The sequence below is a fragment of the Montipora foliosa genome, chromosome 6, assembly GCF_036669935.1.
Source record: "Montipora foliosa isolate CH-2021 chromosome 6, ASM3666993v2, whole genome shotgun sequence".
In the NCBI taxonomy this organism is placed as follows: domain Eukaryota; kingdom Metazoa; phylum Cnidaria; class Anthozoa; order Scleractinia; family Acroporidae; genus Montipora; species Montipora foliosa.
Genome location: NC_090874.1, coordinates 47,377,663 through 47,397,662, shown reverse-complemented (window position 1 = coordinate 47,397,662; position 20,000 = coordinate 47,377,663). Strand labels below are relative to the sequence as shown.

Here is a 20,000-nt window from a genome sequence, read left to right as displayed (position 1 = left end):
TGATTTAGGGCCTTGAGGGACGCTCACGTTTAACAAACGATTAAGTTTTCGCAAGCCTTGCCAACGACATGGAGAGTCCTTGGCCCTTAGGAGGACCACTCAACAGACGACCCTTCCAATTTTGCTAGTCAGCGGATGGAGGTAGCTCAGTAAACATGAAAACGATGAGTGAAAATCACCCGGAATGGACAGTAGACTAATAAAGCCCTTTATATGGATCAGTACGTTCCAATAACGCCTTTGTCCATCCTGGAAGGCATTTCCAAATAACCGTCAGAAATACCCTGATTTCATGAACTCGACATCTTGACCATTGAGCCATTCTTCACAAACCTGGGCCATATAAGAAAATTACGGATTTTTGCGTTTTCTTCAAAACTATGTTGACTACAGGTAGAATTCTGAATTAACACAGAAAAATTATCTGGGGTTATAGGACAACTGTGATGCCGAGTTGTGGCAGCAATTAATCAATTATTTCATCAAGGGATCTGCGAGTGTTTCGACGTCTACTTTCTTCATCAAGTTTGCCCAAGAAGATATTTATATATTAATTTCAACTGAAGCTCTAATAATAGAAAAGTACCATCCTCAAATCATGAGCCACACAAATTAACAAAGACGAAATGCGAAAAACAAAACGTGATTATTCGATTGTTTCGCAAAATAATGTCGGTCTTAAAGGTGATGGCAATAGCCTCTTACTTAACAAAAAACGGTTTTGAGTTCGAAGAACAAAACTATTTCCATTTACACCTGAGAAAATTCGAACCTAAGAATTTGCCGCTACAGCACCTCCGTGAGCTTGTGTTTTTGTTTTTTTCTGGTGCGTCTTCGAAAACTGTGTCCCACACACACAACCTTTGCAATAAACGTGTGACTCGTGATCTTCTATAAGAAGAAACACCTGATTCTTTGTCTGAATCATTTCTCGGTTATCGCCACCTGCAAACAACACTGTTTAAATTGAAGTTACGTGAATAGGTAGTCTAGGTGTGTGATTAAGTTATCAAGCCAATGTTATGCTAATGAAGGAGCAGAAGCCTCGTGCATGCCATTCAACTGTGTCGAGTCTCATTCATGCATGTCAACAATAGTGAACGTCACAAATAATACGTTAGAAACAACACTAGCTCTAGTCATTCAGACTATCTGGTCAAAACAGCCGCACGCTCCTTAGCAGTGCAAGTTTGCCGCAATCTTAAAGAAATCGAACTCGGCTTTGAAAGCAAATAGAGCCTCCCCTTGGAAACCGCGCTCAGAGCTTCGTTGGAGATCCTGGAGTCACTGTACCATTGATTGAACTGTACCATTGATTGAGGCCGAAAAAATCCGAATTTTTCGTCTTCCCGCCTTTTTTAATAAATCACCAGTGTTTACTACGAAGGAAATTGCATCGGGCCGTGAATATTGCATCCACGACGCGCCTGACTAAGTAATTCGTAAGTGAGTGTAAGATGCCTTCTGCTAAAAGTCAACGTTCTTCTACAACAGTACATGCAGCCGATCAGAAACTGCTTCGAACCAAGGATGTTGTGATTCACATGAGCCAAGAGAAAAGAAGCAAGTGTCAATGTTGCGGAAAGCGATTAATGGCCCTACCCATGCTCGGATTTACCTTATTTTCCATAGCTTGCCTATTGGGCGTTGGTTATTACAGCATCTACAGGGTTACATCGTCTGTATACCATACTGAGGGAGTTGTTCCATCCTACGCTACGGCCGGAGTGGTAAGTTTTCGTAGCTTCGTAACTCATGTCTCATTTTGAAATCCCATAACATTTGTTATCGCTGGTTCAATACATCTACAAAGCGAGAAAGGAATGCTAAACTGCCAAAAATTGCGATAACCACGATGATGTGTGAGTGTGCTCAATACATATTTTTAAAGAATTTCACCGGTTTATTATTTATCAACTGTAGTCTTGGCTGCTATTATTTAAGGGAATTCGACAATCTTCCCTCATTACAATTTTGCGTCTTCTTCAGTTGTAAGCACAGTACTTGCTTGGATAATTTTAGTAACTGCGTCTCGTTAGCGTCCTGGAGAAGCGAATTTTCAAACTTAGTCGCAACTATAAACCAAACAAAGTTAACTGAACTGACAGTTATAGCGCGCGTTAACTCTTGTTTGCAGAACGAGAAATCTGTCAACAAGTCAAATCTTATGTATATTTCTGCGGAAGACTGCGCTCACGAAACGCCAGTTTGGATCATTACGGTCTTTCGCGACAGGGATGAGGCCCTTTGAGGTTCCCTTTAATTTAAGTCGCTCTCAAAGCAAAATGTATCACACGGTGATTTTTCAAAGCAGTTTTGAGAAGTTTGCCTTAATATTTGCCACCTAAGTCAACATCGAAAAGTGGTGGATTGACGCTTATACATATTCATTTCTTTGACACTTGTCAGACCTCGGAAAAATGCAATTCATGGAATAGTTATCGGAGATGGAATTCTAAGACAAATCAGACAAAGATTTCAGTAGATGAAATTAAACAGAGTTTGTTGTTGGAGTCACATAACGTTTTAAACAAACAACGCCTGGAACCTGGGAAACTCTGTCGCGTGCGAACTTCGCACAGTTTTTAAGAGCTGTTATTGAGGGCAATATCTGAACACAGATTTCACGCTGCGAGGAAGAAAGACTTTCTAAAGAACGGTACAACTATGTTTAAGTTTTTGAGCAAATGCTTGCTTTTAAATTCAAAAGTGATCTCTTTGTTGAAGCGTGAACGGGCTTTGCGATGACACGTGCCAAGAGGCGCGAAACAATAGCTTTAGTGCCTTCTACGCGTGTGGGATGAATGATACACTTAAATGTTTTGTTTTCCTTGTACAATATCGCGCTCAACTCCTGTTGCCCGTACAAGCCACATTAGCATTTTTCAATCGGTCATCGAAAGCCATCTAAGGCGTTTTGCCTCCACTGATCAGGTTAAAAATTCGCTAGTAATCTTTATCACGTCTAATCATCCGAGCCTGTTTGACATTTGTACCTTTTTTTTAAAGTTAAGTTAAGTTTCTGGAATCATTTTATTCGCACAGTTGCTAGTTCCGTGAGCATTCAAGCATGAGGATTAGTGGAATCTTACAGTTGATCAAACGCCGCATAATCGCAATATGACGATTTGATACCTTGCCGGAAATTTTGGAAGCACAACAAAGTGCACCTTCGAGATTTAGAAATCAACTAAGTTTACCGAAGTTAAGTTATCGCACGTGGTCATTTGCATACGGTAAGAAAGAAATGGCCCCGTGCCATAATTCTTGATATTTGCATGTGAAAGACTCCAATTAGCAGCTTTTAAAAGCAGAGCATATTATTTTTGAGACTTGGCGCCACAAAAGAAAGCGTTTTGAAATTAGTTGTTGTGCACTATGGAATTGTATACCTTATTAGTAAATGAGTAAACGAAAAGCAAATCATTTTCCAGAGTAGTTTCCGGATGCCTAACCGGGGTTCAATTTAATTGTCAAAAATTTTTCTGAATCTCGATGTCTTAAAAGCAGTAAAATGAACTAAAAGAACTTGTAATAAAAGGTAATGAACAATGAAGATATAAAGTCGGAAAGTAAATTGCGTTGAGAGGGAGGTTCTGAACACACTCGGCAACGTCTCTAAACTCCAAAAAAGGGGCGAAATAAAAGGTTGGTTTTCACTGGTGACGGAGTCGGAGTCGGAGTTGTAATCAGAAGCGCAGAGCGATACGATCTAGTGAAAATCAAACTGTCGGAGTCGGAAGCAGAACACCGATTCCGCTACGATCCAAGCAGAAGCGGAAGAATAAACCAATCACAATCATCGATTCCAAGCATTGTGATTGGTTAATACTTGCGCTTCTGCTTCCGAGTCCGACAATCTTGTTTTCACTGGATCATAAACGACGGAGTCATAGTTGGAAGAAAATGGAAACGTTCTGATTCTTCCGACTCCGATTCCGTCGAGAGATGAATTTTGTGTAAGGTTTTTTTGTTTACAGCAAAAAGAGATCAGTCTTTGCCATAGAAGATCAAACTGGAGCTTTCTCATGCAGAGAACGACAGAACAAAGACTACCTGGTCTGATCTTTTTCAACTGTCAACAAATCAATCATCTTTTATGGACAAAATATACCTGCTAAAATTCCGTGAAATTGTAATCAAAGACGGAAGCTATTTCCATTGTTCTTTCTCTTTCTGTATCTTTAGAAATCAAAATCAACACTTGCGGTCCGAGACGACAAAAACCACCTGTTAACAATCACATGTGTTTTGAGTTTCAACAAAATCGAAACAAACACATGTTACATTGAGAGATTGGGGTTTCGATGAAAGATCGGAAATGAAAACCTTCTCAATTACACTTATCCGAGAAGTTTATACTTAAGTCAATGCGCCGGAAAATGTACTGATGAAGGCAAAGAAAAGAAATAAACAAAATCGATCGATGACCGGTCGACCAACACTTTGAAGTGATTCTTAAAGTAGGGATTTTGAAATGAAATATGTCCGCGATCGAAATAGACATAAAGTTTCTTTTGTTTTGTATTTTGATCTTACTTACCCTAAACCATCTCACGGAAGCCATGTGCCGGACCGTCTTTTGTAAGTTTAATTGCCATTTTATCATTTAAGCTTATAATGCAAGGGAGGAATCCTAGGGCCCAATGTCGAATCGCGTTTTGTTTGTAAAGGCACTTTTTAAACTTTTTCAACAATTTTCCGTCTCTCCCGAAAAAGGCCAATGAAAAAGAAAAAAATCAAGCATCGTTTTCAACTGACTTTTAGTTTCTGGTGTAGACAGTTAAAATTGCTACGCAAGAGTCGTCCCACTCACTTTCACTGGGGTATCAGGGGTTTCATTAGCTGTGGTTACACACTCCTTTGGTTTCGGGTCTTCCGAAGGATAAATGGCTCGAGTTTGGTTCAGCTCAGGTTTCATGTTACACTCGGGGATGCGGTTACACAGTAAAAGACTTCCCTCAGGGTAAAATATGATTAGATATGAGTTCACTGACCTTGCAAATTAGTTCTGCTTTATGAGTGGCCAAGTCACCTCAGGGAGCAGATAAACCGTACTTTTCAGTTCAGGAACTGTCATGGGAAGTTCTTTTGAAAGACATATGTTTGAAGTGTTAAGAATTGTTTTCTTAAAGGAAACCTCCACTAAAACAAGAAAATAATTTTAAAACACAGAACATAATGTTTGCAATACGAATTTTTCAAACGTTTTCCAGTGAAAGTGTTTGTATCTGAAGTAAGTTCATTTCATAAACGCTTGTTTTGGTTTTCAAATTTTCCAGGTGCCGCCATCTTGAATAATTAGGGAGCTCAAGCAACGACAACGGCGACGGCAACGAGAACGTCATCTCAAAAAATATATTGTATATTGTTTTGCTGACGACAGCAAAGAAATGGACAAAAGTGAAAAACGCACGTGCAGGGCGTACAAAGCTATTGCTTTTGCTCACTAAATATGCAAATTTCTGACGTTCTCGTTGCTGTCGCCGTTGCTTAAGCTCCCTATTGTTACGTGTCGCGAATGCCCTATTGTTTCAAAACAAAAGCTCTTCGTGTGAAAACAATAAGAGCAACTGTAACACGTGACAATTATTCAAGATTGTGGCGCCCGGGAAATTTGAAAGTGAACGTTAAGTGCTTCTAAACTTTCATTTTGTTCAACACCCAGCGCTTTTTTGAAGAAAAATTCGATCAAATTTGATTGCAAACATTATTTTGTTCGACTTAAAATTAGTCGGAGTGGAGGTTCCCTTCAGTAACTGAGATGGTCTGAAAACTCTCTTCACCCTTCTTGTTTCTATAAGTGTCATAAAGTGTCCTTTTAACCATGGGCTTGGTTACTCCTGCTATATAGGGCCATGACGTCATAGTTTAAGTGATCCACTCCTTCAACGGAATTCGAACCTACGACCTCTGCGATGCCGGTCCCATGCTGGCTACCAACTGAGCTATGAAGCCATTCATTTGGAAGCAGGTCAATTCGTTGGGCTCATGTGCTCGCGTTAAAGGACTCGATGAAACAAATGTCTGTATTTGAAGTGGGGGTTACAGATAATTGCTTAGATTGTCCAGTTGAGTCCGAGGATCACTTCGCCTTTCGTTTATAACCCGCACTTCATATGCAAACATTTATTTCACTTGTACACATTATGAAGGTTTTTTGGTTAATACTAATTGTCAGTTTTGGTCTTTTTGTTTGTTTTTTTTATTTTCGATAGTTAGTAGCAGCTGGTCTTCAACTGATGCTGATGTTCAAAACACATTCCCGATGCCTTGTAAGTAATCAGCACATTCTTTTTGTTTTGTTTTGCATGGCAACTGTAAACCAGAACTTCTTCTTTACTGAAGATTTCCGTAGGCCAGTTTAGGTAGAAAAGAAAGTGCTTAGATACTGAGATTTCGTTTCATGGTCCTTCCTTGGCGTTGTCCGAAAATATTTATAATCTTGTCCATACTGTTAACAATTACCTTATTGCCATAAGAGCGGTCAATGCACACGAAAGCGAGGCTATTCAACCTATTTTACCCCATCGTGCTCCGAAGGAAGATCATTAAGCGCCGGAGTCCGCTGAACGAGCGCTCCGCTGAGCATGATGTTGCGGGGATGACGGCCAGAATTACTTTGACCCCACGAAGACCTCGACTAAAACTTTACTTCATGGGAAGAGCAGCGATTTCATAAAACGTACGCGTTCTCCCGCCCTCTACGAATTGGCGGGAAAGACGTTTGGCGCGAACTGCAGCAAATGCCAGCGATCGGCAGATTAGCAGCAGAGCCATTGAAACTTTTGAAGATGCACTGTTCGGTCGTATTGCAGATCCAAGTGCTTATGCCCTAATCCTAAGCGTTTTGCCAAAAATTTTCAAAGCTGGGGGGGGGGGGGGGGGTTGTTTTGCTGGGCTGCTAACTAAGTCACTCAGGGAGAGAGACGCTTGAGCTTGAAAGCATCAGACGTCTCTCTTCCCGAGTGAGGAGGCCTAGTTGAGGTCATGGTTCGAGGGTCACCTTGTGACGCCTACACTAATAAACGTGAATCTCTTTATGTACCTGCAGACCTTTGTTTAAGACGGCGACATCCCCGGAAACGTCATTTAGCATTGCTAGTTTATGCCTTTTCTCAATGTATTTCGTGATTAGTCCAGTGTGTTCAACTTCCACAAACTATACGAAGCATCCAGGCACTGAATTGGGAGGAAAGGTGTTGAAACTAAGAAAGAAAATAAAACATTCGCCGTTGTCTGCTTCGGTCTATCTTGAGATTTGGTAATTTCACGTTGCAGATTGGCAGAAAACGGGAAAGAAATGTACCAAACTTCAAAGCGCACGTGCAGATCGGCCAATGCTTTGCTCATTCAGTAAAATCTATTGTTTGGTGGCGTTTTCGCTGACGTTGCCTTCCTAGATCTTAAGGTCGCTACTATCATTCAGAGTAAGTCAATTTTACTGTATTAAATTTGTAGGTCGTTTCTTCCATCATATTCACCGTCGCTGCAGGATTGCTTTGTTTTGCCGGCGCGCTTTATGCTGGTACTGACGTAGCACCACTTCTTTCCGGGATTGAAAGCTGTCAGTACTATCCTGTTGAGACTTCTTGCAAGTGCTTCCATCACAGTGAACTGCGACAGGTGTCAATCATATTCCGTGACACCGTCAAACTAGAATGTAACGGCATACAGTATAAACTCACCAACCTCGTGTACGGCATGAGTGGTGTATACGGCGGGGGATTTGTCACGTGTATCATAGCCGCTGTCATGGAAACATTGTTGTTGTGTCGAAAAACCTCCAAGGTAAGAATGAATCAATAAAATGAATGAATGAACGAATGAATGAATGAATGACTTCATGAAAAGAAGCGGCCAGTCGAGCTATAAGGCCATAAAATGTTTAACTCCAGACAGATAACTCTTCAAAGATAACTCTTCCGAATTACGCGAGAAGAGTTCAAAACTAGATCAATGGGAAAAATTGTTGTTATGTAGCAAAAGCTACTGAGTATTACTCAAAACTTGAACCTACTTGTTTGTCCGGGCTATAATCTTTAAGTAAAGTGATTTATAATTGCTCAATCTTGCAAAGAAATGTAAGCAAATTGGACCGCTACAGTCATCACCTCGCACGCATTGTCGGACTCCAAATGCAGTTTCACGTCATTTACATGTAAATACTACATCTTCTAATATCCAACTTTTTTTTCTTCTTAAAATATGTTTTCCGTGTACCTATTACAAGTAAATAAAACCATTAAAAATGGGGGGTCACCGTGCTCGTTTCTTCGCAACACGATGATAAATCGATGGTAAGAAGATATTTCGGCTTCAAAATGATCATTTTCCGCGAAAAGACTGGGGCGAGTTCCAAAACAACACCTTCTTAACCGAGAAAAATTATCATGATTGCACTTAAAAGCCCTTGAACAGCAAAAGCGGCCTTTGTTGTTTACGTGAAGCGCTGCCATCTCCGAAATCGCAATGTTATGCGCAGTATGAGATGCGCGGTGCAAAACAAGGGAATCAGCTATAATAAGTTGCGTTCACACGCTGAAATTTTAAGCTAGTGAATAAATGAGGTCACTTTTCCTCTCTGAGATCCAAAATCGCTCAGTTTTGAACACGAGTAATGGCGAACCGTGAAATCCAAAACTTACACTCAAAATAAACAGCCTTTGGATAAAAATAAGAGCTCAGTCAGGTGTTAAGCAAACACACTTTCAAAATCCGAAGAAAAAAGTCACGTGGCTTTTTGATCATAGTAGCACTTTAAAGGTTTCTTCGATCCGGCAATAACTTTGTAAGCAGAGCAGCTCTTGTGTCCCAGAGTAAGAGAGAAAGAGATAGTCTGCAGAAATCTAGAGACGGAGATTCTCAAAACAACCGGGTTTTTGTGGTTTAACTTCAGGATGCTCAAGGCCAAAACATTTAGTTTTTTTCGAGAATGCAATTTTCATACGAAAATAAAGAGTTTCCATACATTCCGGCTTACTGCAAATTTACTCTCGTTCCAGACCACTCTTAATTCAAGATCAGACGGCGACGGCAAATGTACCGTGAATTCGCGCCAATCTCAAACGTCACAGACCGATCTCAGTGTTATCGAAGAAGAAGACGACGACGACGACGAAGAAAAAGAAGAAGACGATGATGAGGACGAAGAAGAAGAAGTGGCTGGGGAAAGTGAAGGGACAGCGGAAATGCAGCGTCCGGCCATTGAAACGCAAACGAGCCAATCGCCGTCGACCTTCGTGAGAGAGGTGCCTTGTTCGCATTACGTCGTTGATCTTAGCATTCCGCGGAGAGACTACGTCATCAACTACAACTCCAATTCACGGCATGATCCACCACCACCATACAGCGAAATGTAAAATTTGGACTTTTACCGATTGATTCAGTCGCATTAATAAATAAGTGCTAACTGTCCAGCTTTTGCGTTCATAACATCTTGAGGGATTTACTAGTTGGCTGAGATGCTGGTATCTGAGCGCAATTAAGCACAAGTATAACATTTCTCATTCAGGCCATGAAAACGGCCTCGACGCAAAAAGAACAAGTGCCCAAGGATCAACTGATTTTTTCCTTTTCTTGTGCTTGTGTTTGCCTTATTCCGTGTGAAAACGAAACACGGCATGACAAGGACATTTACTGCGTCTGGCAGTGTCTGGCCAATTAAAGCACTCGTTCGAGATTCCCCGCTTGTGAACATGTGCATGTCGACGTTCGTTTTGGCACTTTGTGCGTGCGTCGCTAGTGAAAAACAGGCTTAAGACAATTTGAACGCGTGCGTGGTTTATTGTGAAAAAACTCAACGTTTTGCGTATTATTTTGAAAACTATAATGTTGAAAATATTGCAGTTCAAGAAACAAATTCCCAAGCATGGATAGAAAGTGAACTGATTTCAGAAAATTCCACCGGAATTTCGTGGGAATGTCCCTCGGCACAGGAATATATTTGACGCTCTACAGGTGTTCACCAGACTTCGGCCTAATTTTGAACCGGGTCTTCTGAAATTGTTGAGAAGGCCATATTATAGGAGAATGGGTGACGACCATCATTTAATTTGATTAATAATTTTATTTTCTGGCAAATTTCTTTGATGAAATATTAAAGTTAGGCATTCTTCCGTGCCTTTGAAGATGTCAGGAGCTCAGATAAGGAGTTTTGACTGTTGCTGTAAATACAAAAGTAGCGAAAAATGAGGGCAGTTATATGGCTTTCCAAAAAAATCAGTTTAACTCGATATGTGAAGTTTTAATAATAATGCCTTTGTATATATTAGGATTGACCTAAGACGTACAGTTAGTAAATATAAGTTGTCAAGTTCAACCTTGCAAGCTTTCACTTCTTTTTAAACTACTACAAGACTTGAAATTAAGCAACGCACTTCCGTCGTAAAAGAGGGACGTTTTGAATGTAGTGCCAAGGTTTTGTGTTTTGTAGGAATAATTACACAGTTGGCTGTGATTTGTTGGTGACCTGTAGACAGTACTTAGATAATAAAGTAGTCTCCAAACCAAGAGCCAAAACTGTATTTTTATTGGTGCTCAGATAAGACAATGTTCCTGTTCCCTCTTCTCGACGTCCCTGGACCCTTGGTGAATGGAAAAGGAAGACCTAGAACCTTCATAGCTCTGTTAGTAGAACCGTTGCACCTGCATCGCAGAGGTCATAAGTTCGAATCCCGATGAGGCAACCCGAATTTTTCAGGCCCCAGTTGTTCGAAGGGTAGCCAGTGGCTAAATCACTATCCACTGGATAACTCAATTGGTTTTGCTAGTGTTTATCGGCTGGATAGCGTTATCCACCTATTGAACAACCAAAGCCTGTCTAGAGGAGACAATTGCTTAAAATGTCCAGATAAGTTCGAGAAACCCCACCCCCCAGAAAAACACATCAAACCGTAAATGACAAAAACACATGTTTTGCGTTTTATGTTGTTTTCCCGTTGTTTACCATGGCCGGTGGATCAGGTGAGTTTCCGGAGCGTCTTCGTTTTCCACAGTCCTTGACGTACGCTCAAAGGGAGGGAAGAAGAGAGGACCCTGGGAACGAGGTTGACTCCCAGACCAGCAGGTGAAAAACGAAAACTAAATGACGATGACTCCAAGTAAAAAAAAAAAAAGCGATGTACAACAGTAAATGGCAAAATACATAATTTTGACGTTTTACTGTTGTTAAAAACAGGTGAGTAAATTCGGGTGAATTATCCCGTAGTCTTGATGTCTGGAAAGAGATTCACCCAAAGAGTCACTCACCGGCCATTGTATGATGCTGCGTTGTGAAATGTTTGTGCTATTTACGGTTTGATAAGTCTTTTGGGGGGTACGGGGGGAGGGGGGGTGGGAGGTGAGGGCTTTCGTTTTTCACAATCCCGCTCTAGACCCCTCTCCTGTTGATTTAACTAAGGCCGCCTTACCTGAGCGACGTGCCAGCTTTCACGGATTCAAGGTACAAAGGTGATTGGCTGGGTAAACAAATTGAACAGCTGAAACAGTGTTCATTTCTTCCAGTGAATGGATTTCCCGCTCTCTTCTGCCGACAGCAAAATGACAGCCCACTACTTTCCCGCCAAGACAACAAACGTCCTTTAAACCGTATTGAAAGAAACTGATAGTGTCAACGATTCATTCCTCTCCAAAATCTCGTGGCTTTACGAGGTCGCAAAATCCTTCGTCGACAGATATTAACTACCCTTATCTATCAGAAACGTCATTTTCGAGGTCGGCCTCATGCTTTCTTATCGTTTAAAGGACGTTAAACGTATCACTATTTTTCTTTGGATTTCAAAATTATGTTAAGCCTTGATTTCAAAAAGGCACCTGTTTGTTTTAACTGGATTTTTCCTATTTAAGAGCAGCGGTCAGGAAATACCGAGCATTTGGTGGCAGAAATGAAAAAAAAAACTTTCCTCCCAATTTTTGGCTACAAATAGTCGTTTGATAGGAAAGAAAAGTGGTATGTCTCCCTTCCCTTAGAGGTGCTTTAATTACTGGGTTGCCGCAAACCCAGTCGGAATCTGTCTTTAATTTCGTCGTTTTTTACTCGTGGATATATCCACGAGTTTTGGTGAGGTTCTTTATGCAAATGTGTCACTCCTGCGTAACCGGAAGTTCGATCTAATAAGCCAATCATCAATCAGGATGGATAATCACAACACAGCTTAGAAAGCTGTGACTTCCTGTTCGTGTGGTTGTGCGCCGCCATTGCTGTATGCCGCTTTTATACTTAAGTGTTTGAGCACCTTCCGCTGCATTTAGAAGCAAGAAACGGAAGAATTAAAGAAATGGCTTTCTTCGAAGGTGAAGCAAAATATTCTGAACAAGTACAGATTGGTGCAATTAGTTGTGCACCGCCTTTCACTGACCAACGCGAAGACTTTAATAAGTACGCGTGTAGAAATGGAATCGACAGACACAATGTGAGAAGACAGTGCTGTTCATCCCCTAAGCTCACGGGGAATAAATAAATTCCATTTGGAAGGTGACTGCCATTTGGAGAGTAACACCGAAGCTATCAAAGTATACCTATGTTTATCAAAGCTATCACGAAGTTCTGCAAGCTATGAGTCATCAAATCCACATGAATACAACTTGAACAAATCAAACTGATCCAAATCCATCAAATCCAAGCAATCCAGAACATATCAGAGACATACATATCAGAAAAGCATAAAACCATTTAAGAAAAGCTATGCAGAGCTTAAGGCTAAACCAAACTGAAATTTGTCAAGGTCAAGACTCTATAATTTAGACATTCCATGTCAAACGTGATTCAGTCTTTTTCGTGATAAGATAACACATGGCCCTGAATATGTATGCACTTGCTGTGATCATTCATGGTTCAGATCATCTGTTTCTAAGTGTAACAGTATCAAATATAGTGAAAAATATTCGCAAGGTTTGTTGGAGGAATGTATAACTGGCACAAAAAGTGTTTACATTACTGAATGGATCTGCTCTACTTGCTAACCCTGATGACATTAACAATATGACCTGGCAACAAAAATCAGACCTTATGCTAAATTACTCTGTCATCTGTGCAACGAACTTTGAACACATGGTCCAGCTCTTTATAGAGGATGTGTTAACGAGTAATCTTATCCCTATTGGAGAAATGGTATACTTATTTCACAGGGTTGAATTGCAGCAAAGGGGATTACCTCACATACATGCATTATTTTGGGTATCTAGTTGTATATGAGAGCCCACCGTGCTGTTACACAATTATCCAACTATCAATGATAATGCATAAAGAAAACTTCAGCCTGCCAATTTTAAACAATCGCGGTAACTTTCATATCCACGAGTAACGACAGTGGCACTTTGATTTTATTTTTCGTTTTTTTTTTTTTTTAATTTTTTTCCGTGTCGGTAAAAGTCTTGCCTGTCACTCCCCAGCTAAGTGGTGTCTTTGTGCATAGAGCCTTCTGAGCGTATTTTCGTAGGATCGATAGGGTAGTGGGAAATGCGTAGATTTCTCTGGTGGACACAGTAGAACGATTAACTTAACCGGCAATGGCGTCGAAAGTCATGTAACGCGAATGGCGTTTTAGTGGATCTTTGAACAAAATATACCCTTATGAAGCTCAATAATGGCAAGTCAATTGGATATACAGGCGATGGAATCTTAAAAGCGACGAGTAATGGACTTCGACAACAATCTATCGCCCGTCGAGCCGAAATCAAAGTGAGCTGTATTTACCTGAAGCACATGATAATTTAACACGATCGAGTTTCTTGTCTTCACGCACGCAATGAAATAGGAAGAGGTTTTCGCCTCTAAGAGCAAATATCTTGTTTGTTTCAATAAATTTTTCGCTGGAAAAGGATTCTGTGGTATTTTCAGCCTCTGTGAATAATAATATCATGTTGTGTATTGAATTTTCAAGCTTAAGGTTTAAATGTGATATGGGAGAAGTTTTTTAGTATTGCTCTGTAAACAGGAAGGGTTCACAGGCCTGTTGGAAGCGTGCTTGAGTTTCAACAAAATGAGCCCCAAAATCAGTGAAGAATTGTGACGCAGTTGAATGATAAAGTAGCTGCTATTTCCAAAATGATGGAATTACCTGGTTAGAATAAATAACGTCGTACGCGTCTTGGAGAGTAAATTTTGACTTTGCATAAACAAGACTTGGGCGATTGTGATCTTTGTTTTGACTTCGCTCATTTCATTGTCAAACTTTATAACACTTGACAGAAAAAGAAACTTACAAAAACCCGGTATCTTGCCATCATTTGACACAGATACGTCACTGTTTGGCGAGTAAACATGCCGTAAACATGAGTAAACAAACTTCATCACGGCGCCCGCTGAATTCCGGCGATGTCACTTTCGATTTTGCGATTTATTTGTGCAGCCAAAACGTACAATAACAAAATTGAACGTTGCAAAAAACCCCCAAAATGTATTGTCGCTGATCGTAACTTTTTATATTCTATATTCACGGTTCAAAATAAATGTTGTTTTCATGTCGTAAATATGTTATTCTCGAGCGATCGTCCTGGAAACTTCCTTCTGCTCTTCCTAAAAACTGTGTATCAATATTTATTTACTTTTGCATCAATATTTGTCTTTGCATAAAGCAAGCTAACAAAATCTGTACCTTGCTGAGTTCGCATTTGTTAGCGTTAATAGTATTTTCGGTCCGATGCTTCTGTTTCACGAGGGGTACATTATTTTGGTCTCCCATCCAAACACTAACCCCGCCAAACAGGGCTTAACTTCAGTGAACGTCGGTATTACGAAGCTGTCAGATGCTCAGAGGGCACGCTTTCAACTACTGGTGAAAAGAAGTTTATCAACATGTCAGCCCAGAAGCCAATGTTTCTCACTTCCCATTTATTTTCTTCAATCTTTCTGGGTTCAGTACTTTGCTAGTAACCACATGTCTTCTCAGACTATTTACCCAAGACTTCTACCATGGCACTACAATGATAGACAATACCAAAACAATATCGTGCACTGTTAGAGCTACATATTACGCAAGGACAGATCTGTTTCGTCGTGCGAACGTGTGAGGACCTGTGAGCCAAAGGGCCTCGTCTGGTATGACTTCTTAATGACCCTCCAACTTGAAAAAAATTGCCTGGAACGGTGCACGTACCACAGGCAACCCAGTGTACCCTCACGGAGGGTCTAGTTGTGAGAGAATTGAGAAAAACAAATTTTACCCGCAAGGATCCCGAAAGTACCCGCAAGAGGTTTGAAAGTTGTCATTCAAAGACTAAGGAAATTCCCGCTCAAAAATATGACAACATCGAGTCGGCAAAGTTTACTCAGTTCAACCTCAACAGTGTCCCCCCCCCCCCCCCCCCCCCATCCTCCGGGCTCGCAGCCATGACTCGCATGGCTCGCACATTGTAATCACTCCGTCGATAATCGCCATGCTCCGAGTGTAGCAATACTCTTCAAAATGGGCTGAACATAGTGACGCATATCGCGATGTCGGATCAGCAAAATCCGGTCTGTGTTTTCGCACAAATCTCAGCCATTTTGCCCTCACAGCCGGATCAGTTGGAAACTGGTGCATTCGCATGCCTTCGGTGTATGATCCGTTCGTACAGCTTTGCTTATTACGGACTCCAGCAACGCAATATCGTCCTCGCTTTCTCTGGGCTTTCTTACTATCCGCCATATCGCATCTGCAGTTCTGGCAACAACGTGACGTCACGGTTGTTGTCACGTGGTATTTTGGCCGCGCGATTCAAAGGCACACTTTTGAAGGGAAAATTTCCAACTTTGAGCGCTTGTAAAATCGTCAATTTTTACAGTGGACATCTCAAACTTGGGATTCGTATGTTTTCAAAGGTAAATTTTATAATTAAGCAAAAAAAAATTTCGCTTCATAGGCACTTTAAGCTATTTAAAAAAGAAACACTTGGTAGTGTTTCATTTCCGGAACGGAACGGCTGGAGACCGGATTAGGTAAAATATTGCTCGGTCATCTGTTTATCACGTTAATTTCTGTGCTAAAGTTGAAACAGTCAAGAAACATGGACAGAAACGTGGACGCCAGAACAAAATACGGAAGCCTAGAAGCTAGCGAGGGCGTCAGGGACATAATATTAAGAGCTCAGATCGATGCATAGACGAAGACTAATGCAAGGGGATACGGCTTACCCCACTTCAGTTTGAGTGTGGATTTTGTGGGGCGAGTCAAGGCCATTTCAGTTTTAAACTACTGCAAGTTCTCTACCATCTTAAGAGCTTGAAATTTACATGTCGATATCAATCATTGAAGCACTGACAAACAGGTAAGTACAACTTGTCTTCGGCACTCCGTTTTGGCGAGTAGCAGTGACAAACAGGAGCATGCATAAGTGAAGAACATTTTTTTTATGAAGCGTGTGGATTGGTCAATTAAGTCGCTCTGCTTGTCAGATATTTATTATTGGGTTTTTCATTTCCGCAATACATGAGGATTTCATCATATTTCAAAGCTCTACAAGAAGCTACAAATCATACTTGTATTTTAAATAATATTTTGTCCCTTCTAGGAAGAGAAACCTATGTCGACACCCCAACCCGCCACAAGCACACCCTTTCATGATAGTAGGTGTCATCAATTGCCAGAGATAGCAACACCTGAATCGAGCTTGTATTTACCGCCAACAATACTAGAAGCAGAACAGACAAGCGCTAGTGGCATTGAGTTGGAAAGTGACTGCAGACCCATTGAACACCTGAATACTTTCTTAAAAAGTAGAGACATCAGTCCTGTAAGGTACACTCTGAAAACACCATGGGAAGAGGCTAGTGGAAGGACGAAAAGGCAACACGAACGCAAAGCTAAGCAAGCCATTTCAGCCGTCCTTGATGAAATTGCTCCAAATGATGCTGATCGACTCTGGAAGGCTATTATAGCGTCTCAAGGTCACACTGGTTCTGATGGCGTAGATGAAGTCTTGATGGATACATTAGCAAAGTGCTATAAAAATGCAAGCGGATGGGATTGTCGTAGGCAGATACTGTCCATTATGGCGGATAAAGTTAGCTTGGCAAGAATTCGAGATTGGATCCCAGGCCTGACAAGGTTTCGTTTTATGGTCGCTAGGCAACATGCTCTAGTTCACGGTAGTGGAGAACCTGTACGGACCCAACCACAACCAAGGGAAGTTATTCCTGAGCAAAACTGGCCCACTTCTTGGATTTTATTACCAGTTCGCACGTTATACAGGACCTTCCATTTGAGGCTAAGACAATAACGTTGTCCAATAACGAGATCGTGCAAGTTCCTAATGTGGTTCGGAATTTGATTCCTGAGCGAATTGTGAGACAGTATGAAGCCTATTCTGCAGAGTCTAACTTCACACCCATGAGTCGTAGTACCCTGCTACGAATTTTGCGTGTATGTTCAGCCTCGACCAGAAAATCACTTCAAGGGCTGGATTACATTAGCTCGACAGGTGCCCAGGCATTTGAAGATCTCCAAGGTATCGCTCACAGGCTTGGAGAAAAAGGAATGGGTCTTACTTGGGCCAAACGACAAGAAGAAGCGCTGAAGGAGGCAAAACGGTACCTTAAGACGGACTACAAGGTAAGGTTGCCTTCATAAAGTTTTGAATAATAACCTTTCCACTATATCAGTTAGTTGGCAGGAAGACGACAACTAGTTTATGCACGAGATGCATTTGATAGCCGTAATGAATATTTGAAGATATTGATTATCATATTATCATAGGGCCCAACAGAAACACTTTCATAGAGATCAATTCCTCCTACTGAATCAGGCGACGCTAGCCGGTGTGGAGGAAGCTATGTGACAGGCAAATGTCACATAAGCCGCAAAGGTTCAACTTTCATTGAACCTTTTTATGTAGTTTCCATCTATTTAAGCGTATACTCAGTATTTTCGGGTTGGGCATGACATAGAAATTCTTGATTTTGGATTATAGTGTGTGTGGCAGTCAAGTCGGTCATTTGCTTGACGGTATCACTAAGATGCTATTGACCAGGGCTGGAAGATATTTTGGGTCCACTTGGCGCTTGATGACTCTTCCTCGATACTTCCGAATTTCAAGTCTAATATTTACATTTTTATTAAATAGGTGCACGTATCAGAGAGTTCAGGAATCCCAGATCACTGTCGAGTTTACGCTCTCAGTGACCCCAATAACTCAGATTACCAATCTGCTTGCCTACATCATCACGACGACCGCTGTGGGCAATGCAGTAGGCTTTATTTGACCATAGAGGAGATAGAGAAAGCAATACAGAAGACAGCAATTGCTCCTGAAGTACACGATGAACTGAACTTTTTGACTGAGAAGGCAAAACGAGAAGTAAGTGCCTGGAAAACGCATTTACTGCGATCCATAAACCAGGATCAAGCAAGATTGGACATCCTTCAAGTCCTTGACGGCTCATCTGTTCTCTTAGTTCAAGACTGGGCCATGAAATTTATACCAAGGAAGTATCGAGAAAGCCAAACAAACTGGTTTGGGAAGCGTGGTATCCCATGGCATGTAACTGTGGCCATGCGGAAGGGGAGTGACGAAAATTCCGAGATGCTAACCTTGTGTCATGTTTTCAAATCCTGCAGTCAAGATAGTTGTGCTGTTCTGTCTGTAATGTCTGACACCCTCAAAAATCTGAGGGTGGTTATGCCCCAGCTACAGTCTGTCTATTACTGGCAAGACAATGCTGGATGTTACCATTGCGGTAACACAATTGCCCTTGGGCCGATGGTGGGTCAGCTCCATGGCATGACCGTTAAGCGAATGGATTTTTGTGACCCGCAAGGTGGAAAAGGGGCATGCGACAGAAAATCCGCTGCCATCAAGTCTCATATGAAGGTTTATCTAAATTCAGGTAACAACATAGAAACGGCGGATGAAATGAAGGAGGCTATTCTGTCATTTGGAGGAATGCCATCCGTGAGGGTCACATCATGTGGACCTCCCATATCTGCAAGCTTTCCGCACATTAAGCTTGAAGGAGTGAGTTCCATTTCAAATGTAGAGTACGATCAAGAGGGATTGCGCGTTTGGAAAGCTTACAAAATTGGCTCGGGAAAACTGATTCCGTGGAAGAAACTAACGGTGCCAAACAGTTCAGAAGTTCCACGCTTAACTGAAGTGAACAATGACGATGTCACGGGGGATTTCTTGTCTGTAAAATCCAAACGAAAAGAAAATGTTCTCGGAGAGAAGGCTGAAGACGAAGGACTCGTTTCAATGCCAGACAAAAAGAATACCTGACGGCAAAGTTCAACATTGGCGAGACAACAGGATGCAAGGCTGATGCAGTTGTTGTTGTAAAGGATATGATGAACGCCAGAGATACTGATGGAGAACGTTTATTCAGTAGGGATGAGTTCCTAAGCAGCCAACAAATAACTAGCTTTTTCAGTCGCCTAGCAGCAAAGAAGAGCTTATCTGATGTCACAGACGACGACGACGATGATGTTAACGAGGCTGCAGTCATTGAGAGTGCTCTTGAAGACCTTAGTAATGAAGTGCGGAGGGAAGTTGCATTGCAGCATCCTATTGTGTTTGACTGTCATAACATCTGCGACCTTGCCAAGCATGACAAGCTCAAAAAATTCAACATAACAATGCTCAAGAGAATGTGCGAGCACTTTGGACTTGATGTTGGTGACATAAAAGTCAGGCTGAAAAGGCCTTTCATCGAGAAATTGTCTGCTTTCCGTAGCAGCTGCTCGTGTCAGGATTAATAAGTTGACTGATACTTGCGTGTGTCATCCTTTGCTGCTGAAGGTAATGCTCATTGTCACCTGTGGGGAAAATCACTAAACATGTCCACATCTTTGTTAGAGAATTCAGTAGAACCAGGAGCCCATCAGTAGGAGCCTCCATATGCATTAGATCTTTGAGTCAACCTTTGCGCGTATCTTTCTATTTTTAGAACTAACCCTTGAGCAGGAGACTCGCATTTACATAAATTTACATCAATTTGCATGATTTAAATACTTGGCTACTGCTATTTTTGTCTTCGTTTAACAATGACTTTATTTTGATTGGCCTTATAAAGCAGTGTGTGTAGA

The 20,000-nt window shown here is 41.3% G+C and overlaps 1 protein-coding gene and 1 long non-coding RNA gene across 2 annotated transcripts in view; both read left to right on the top strand.

Annotated features, from left to right (window-relative positions):
• The window catches only part of LOC138007518 (uncharacterized), a 318,730-nt gene that overhangs the window by 144,236 nt on the left and 154,494 nt on the right, over positions 1-20,000 (top strand). The window lies entirely within an intron of this gene.
• Positions 1,057-10,515, top strand: LOC138004903 (uncharacterized). The gene is made up of 4 exons (XM_068851200.1): positions 1,057-1,730; positions 6,219-6,275; positions 7,462-7,791; positions 9,006-10,515. Exons 1-4 carry the CDS (start codon positions 1,458-1,460, stop codon positions 9,360-9,362), a joined length of 1,017 nt encoding a protein of 338 aa, XP_068707301.1. The 5' UTR covers positions 1,057-1,457; the 3' UTR covers positions 9,363-10,515.

What these genes read in the sequence shown, in the direction of transcription:
- LOC138004903 (XM_068851200.1), top strand. Translation starts at nt 1,458, where the DNA reads ATGCCTTCTGCTAAAAGTCAACGTTCTTCTACAACAGTACATGCAGCC. An exon ending in CCTACGCTACGGCCGGAGTG is followed by an intron (nt 1,731 to 6,218) that starts GTAAGTTTTCGT and finishes TATTTTCGATAG; the next exon opens with TTAGTAGCAGCTGGTCTTCA. An exon ending in AAACACATTCCCGATGCCTT is followed by an intron (nt 6,276 to 7,461) that starts GTAAGTAATCAG and finishes TTAAATTTGTAG; the next exon opens with GTCGTTTCTTCCATCATATT.